General features: G+C 35.7%; 1 protein-coding gene across 1 annotated transcript in view; it reads left to right on the plus strand.

Annotated features, from left to right (window-relative positions):
• TPRG1 (tumor protein p63 regulated 1) overlaps window positions 1–2869 on the plus strand; it is a 111509-nt gene extending 108640 nt beyond the window's left edge. Inside the window, exon 5 of the mRNA XM_054585266.1 lies at window positions 2675–2869. Within this exon, the coding sequence (XP_054441241.1) occupies window positions 2675–2869 (195 nt within the window). The remainder of the gene's footprint in view (window positions 1–2674) is intronic.
• Window positions 2870–6000: the final 3131 nt, after the last annotated feature.

Here is a 6000-nt window from a genome sequence, read left to right on the forward strand (position 1 = left end):
ATTGCTTTGGGCAGTATGAACATTCTAGTGATATTAATCCTTCCTATCCATGAGCATGGTATGCACTAATACTTGTTTGTATCTTCTCCAATTTCTTCTGTATCTTATAATTTTATGAATATAGGTTTTTCACATCTTTGGTTAAATTTACTCCTAGGTAATTTTATTGTTTTTGAAGCAATTGTGAATAAGATTGTTTTAGGGAGAACATATTTACTGATACATCTGATAAGGAGTTAATGTTCAAAATTTATAAATAACTTAGAAAACTCAACACCAAAGCAAACAAACAATCCAATTTTAAAAAATGGGCAAAGGACCTGACTACTAAGAGAGGACAGGCACATGGCCAATAGACATATGAAAAGATGCTCAATGTCACTAATCATCAGAGAAATGCAAATTAAAACCACAATACCACTTCACACCAGTCAGAGTGGATATCATCAATAAATCAACAAACAACAAGTATGGGTGAGGATGTGAAGAAAGGGGAGTACTTTTGCACTTTTGGTGGGAATACAGATTGGTGCAGCCACTGTGTAAAGCATATGGAGTTATCTCAAAAAATTAAAAAATAGAGCTGCCTTATGATGCAATGATTCCATTTTTAGGAATTTATCCAAAGAAACATGAAACACTAATTTGAAAGAACATAAGCACCCCTATATTCATTGCAGTATTACTTACAATAACCAAGATTTGGAAACAGCCCAAGTGTCCATCAGTAGATGAGTGGATAAAACAACTAAGGTACCTTTCCACAATGGAATACTTCTCAGCCATAAAAAAGACGGAAACTTTACCCTTTGCAAAAGTATGGATGGACCTGTAGAACATTACGCTAAGTGAAATAAGCCAGTCAGAGAAAAACAAATACCATATGATGTCACTCATTTGTGAAACCTAATGAACAAACTGAACTAACAAGCAAAATAGAGAAAGATTCATAAACAGAGAGCAGGTGGACAGCTCTGAGGGAGGCATTGGGGTGGGTAGAAGGATCAAGTGAAAAAGAAGAACTCATGGACACGAATAACAGTGTGGTGATTGCAGTGGCAGGCAGGCAGGTGGGTGGAGGGGGAACAGTGTATAAGGGGACAAATAATAATGGAAAAAATATAATAAAAAAAGAAAATTAGATTATGATAAAAGACTATAAGCTTCTTCTTTATTGAATAATCACTCCTATCTTAGTTCTTTAAAACAAAGATTGGCCTCCTGATGGAGAAGTGGGAAGAATAGTTTATATAGCATGCTTGATAATCTGAGTTGCTATTAGAATATATTCTAAGAATTTTTATTTAGATTAGTGACCCAATTGCCCAGGAAATGGATTTGGATCTCACTGTGAGTAGGCCCTATTCCAAAAGGGTTTTTTTTTTTTTTTAAACTTTGATAAAGAAAATGGACTGTCTTTGGGTAAGTCATTTTCCTATATGAGAATTGATTTCTAGCATGGAAATGATGATACCTTCTTTTACGTACCTGACAGGTTTATGTTAGAATGAGATAATGGATATTTAAAAAATGTATTGAAAATACAAAGATAAAAGCTTTCTCAATTTATTTCCTTGTTTATATCTCTGTTTGGAATGCTCCCTGAATTACTTCTCTTACCCCAGTTGGACTTGGCTTCACCAAAAGAGAAATTTTATTTTTTAATCATTTAACTAAAAGTTCATGTTCAAGATCTATTCAAGATCAAGTTCAAGATCTATTCAAGTATCTTTGAATAGATCAATTCAGATGTCTTTTTTAAGAATTGATCTCTCTCAATGTTTTAGTTCTTTCATCTTTGTTGCATTCATTCTCAGTTAGGTCCTTACTATGTGTGGCAAAAATGGCTATGAATACTCACAGGCTTGTATTCTATCAATTTCTCAATCACATTGGTCATGTAGTGATACCTGAACCAATCTCTGTAACCAGAGCAGTGGATATCTCTGAAGGATTAGACCTGAGTCATGTACTAAAGTCAGCTCTACTTAAACTACTTTAACTAAATGGAAGAGGGTGGTTCTACAAATGGAAATTGAGGCACTCTCATTAATAGAACAATCTCAAACAGTGGGAAGGATGCTGAGTTAGGAAAAAAAACAGCTATCAGATAGGCCCTTACTGACCTTATTTCACTAGTTGAAACCCTGTTAATCCTTAAAGGATTGTCTTCCATCACATTTTGTTATTCCTCAGTCTATAACCATCTCTCCCTCTTTTGTTTTCCTTTTAACATCTTGTGCTTATTTTTGTTAACTTTGTATAATTATTACAAGTTCATTTCTTAGATTATTATAATGTCACTTCTTTGAGGGCAGAGACTATCTCTTCTTTGTCTTTAACTTTTCAGTAGCACCCAACAGGTGTCTGATTCATGATAGACTGTCAGCAAATATTTATTAATCTGACTTCTTAATGTTGTACAAATTATCAATAATGAAATATAAACAAAAATAAGGCAGATATCTTTATGTATGTAATTTATTAACTGATTAATTTATTAAAAAACTAACAGAAGCAATGTTGACAATTCTGAGAAATGATTCTTATTTAATAAGTAAGAATAAGTGTAGCTCCCAAGAGTGGTCAACTTTTGTAAGGAGTGGTTGGGGAGGAGGGGTTCATGTGGACCTAATCCACATTCACTAACTCTGTGCCTTCTTTTCCTCTTCAGTTATCTGGGTTCATGTCTAAGCTTGTGCCAACTATCCGGAATGCCCTCCAAAATTCAAGTGAATCTGGAAGAGGAAAGGAGCTGATGGTGTTAACTGAACCCATTTTGATTGAGACCTATATGGGACTGATGTCATTCATTGGAAACCGCAACAAACTTGGCTATTCCCTTGCCCGTGGGAGTATTGGTTTTTGAGACTCTTTTTGATATATAAGTACATCATCCATAAGTATATCATATTTGAAGATTGTAGTTCAGCCCACCCTAATTTTGGACTGAAACAATTAACTTCATTTGAAGAGTATTAGATGATTTTGAATGTTTAGTACCTTAGGAAATCTAAAAGTTTGATTAGACTGGTAAATGTACACTTTAGGTCTTATGTAGTGATAAACAAATTTCCTAAAACCGGAAAATAAATTCTGCTAAGCCCACCTAATAATGTTATCAAATGAGCAGTTGATCATAAATTCAAGACAGACTCTGGGTTCTTGTTCCTCTCCCCCCCAAACATAGGCATTTTTCAGGTCTTGACCTTCGGCTCTCTGAATCTGATCTTCTCTCTCATTAGGGTCTCACTTTATGTATTATTTTAGCTACCCTTCTTATGAGAATGACTTCCAAATCCATATATGTATCCTTGATATTTCTTCAAGATTAAATTTTGCAGTTGTGTCTGCTGATAATCTATGCCAGTGTTCAAATGGTCTCACATTTAGCATCTTCAAATTCCTGGATTCCTGTATCATTTTTATGGATCCAGTTAAATTCCTTGCCAAATCCATTCCATATAGTATCTGTATTAGTCTGGTTGGGATGCTATAACAAAATACCACTAAATGGGTGGCTTATATACAACTGAAATGTATTTCTCACAGTTCTGGAGGCTGGAACTCTGAGATCAGGGTGACAGCATGGTCACGTGAGGCCAATCTTCTGAGGTTGCAGACTTCTTCTGATATCCTCACATGATAAAGGGGCAAAGGTGTTCCCTTGTGCTTCTTTTATAAGGGCATTGACCTCATTCACGAGGGCTCTGCTCTAATGACCTCATCACTGTCTTTGGGCTCCACATTAGGCTTTCGGATTTCAACATATGAAATTTCAGGCAGACGTGAACATCCAGACCATAGCAGTACCATATCTGTATGTGGCTTAGCATTATAACTTAATACAGTTGTCAAATTTCATTCTTTCAAAATTGTTCATATTCTTCTCCTTCTTGCTGTTCTCACGAGTATATTATTAGATCAACTTGAAGAATGACCCTAGCATGTTTATTTAAAGGTCATAGCCTCTTAATTGGGATCCTCACTCCAAGGCTGACCTTCTGATCCATTCTGCTCTTGGTTGTCAGATTTCTAATGTGCAATTTAATCATATCATTCCTTGATCAAGAATTTTCAATGGCTCATTTCTGTTTGCATTTTTTTCTTCAAATATGAAAAAACAAAACAAAACAAAACATAGCAGACCCTTTCTTCCTAATGGATTTCCAATGTGTAAAACAGATAGAAGTAGGGCCACAATGATTAAAGTATGGAATGCCACTGGTTTCTTTTGGGGATCTCAGAGGGGTTCCCTGTGGAATGTCTATGGATCCCAAAGGGTTTTGAGGTATGTCCTAACTCATTCCATTTCCATTGCTCTTGTTTTTCTTTCATTTGCTCTGGCTGTCTCTCCTTGACTTATGTCTAATTTTGAACAACCTAGGAGATTATCTCACCTTTTCTCAACTTTTCAAAATTCTTGTATTTTTTTAATTTTTAAATTTTATCTTATTTTTAATTTATTTTGAAAATCAATTTTAAATGTTGAACACCATAAACATTATTATAATCAGCTTTTTGCCTGTCCCAAGACTCAAAGTTGAGACATCGTGATAGGTATTCAAATAAAAACTTTCAGGCAATTAGTTTTGCTTATGTGGCATCTATTTTTAAAGTTTTACATTTGAAAAACTTACTTCCTCACTTCCTAAGATTTGTCCTCTGATACAATCATAAACATCAATTTGGTGTAGGCAATCAAAACCCACGCCTTGGATAAACCTCATTTCATTTTGTCTTTGTTTACTTCCATTAGTATTTCCCTCCCTCTCTTTCCCCTTCCCAGCATCCACTTCCCCCTCACCATGATGGCAAATATTGTTACAGTCCCCAAGGCAAGGAACTTCTATTCAGACTGTAAAAGGAAATGTTGAAATTTCTAGCTGCCCTGTCAACAGTAGTGGAATGAAAAGTCGTTGGATTGTTTTGGCAATGGTTCTGAGGTAGACATAATTGGCAAATTATTATAGCACTGTTGCCTGAAAATCCCCATTTGCCTCAAGATAGTAGCATTTGTTGGCAGAAACCTCTGAAATGTCCAGCCCTTTCTTTTCAGTTACCATTTAAGGATCAGCCTGACAATTGACTTCTCTCTGCACTTTTGTCCTGTTTGTAACATAAGCTGGACTATTCTCAAAGACCTTCTAAAGGGCTCATTGTAGCATCATCAATGGAATCAAATCAGAAAAGATAAGAGGAGGTAGATATCTCTGAGTCTTGGGTCCATCCTATAACAATAGAATAAGCATTTAATCACACCAAAGCTACTTAGTGTGGAAAAGTCAGAGATGGCATTAGAACTGTCTTCACATTTCACAAAGACCCACCTGTGGGATATGTCATAAAGTAATTCATAGGATACCCAAAGCTGGATTATGATCAGAGGATGAGAGAGTACAGAAATTTGGATGGTAATTTAAGATAAGAATAAACTTCTTAGAGTTAGAAATGTCCAAAAATAGAATGGCCATCTTCTTGATCTGATCTTTATCCCATTCAGGAATTCCCACTAGAAAATCCCAGGAAGTTTCCTTTCTGAAACTGCTTGAATATCTCTACTGACATATCTCTTTCCTTTCTGAAACTGCTTGAATATCTCTACTGAGCATATCTCTTATGCTCAGTCGTCTAATACATCTTGGGAAGTTCTGATGATTAGAAAGTTCTCCTTCTGTTTACTTAGGCCCTATAATGCTTACCTGCAATCTCTTCTATTTAAAAATATTCTTATGCTGGAGTAGATTCAGCTTGGGTTTCCATGTCAGAATGTACGACATTTGTGTGCAGAGTCAAAGCTGATTGATTTCTACCATTTACAGTAAGGCGAGTGGTGAAGAATCACCATGCCTGGCCTCTGAGTGGGTAATAAGGCCTCTTTGGAGGTCTGGCATTTGGCCAGCTTCAGAAGCAGAAAAGAAAGTACAACTTATAAGTTTGGGATCTTTTACAATAAATTGAGGCCCATTCTCATTGTCCCTTTGATGAAACATTACTAAG

The sequence above is a fragment of the Pteronotus mesoamericanus genome, unplaced genomic scaffold (assembly GCF_021234165.1).
Source record: "Pteronotus mesoamericanus isolate MK-2021 breed Mesoamerican mustached bat unplaced genomic scaffold, CSHL_Meso_final contig_82, whole genome shotgun sequence".
In the NCBI taxonomy this organism is placed as follows: domain Eukaryota; kingdom Metazoa; phylum Chordata; class Mammalia; order Chiroptera; family Mormoopidae; genus Pteronotus; species Pteronotus mesoamericanus.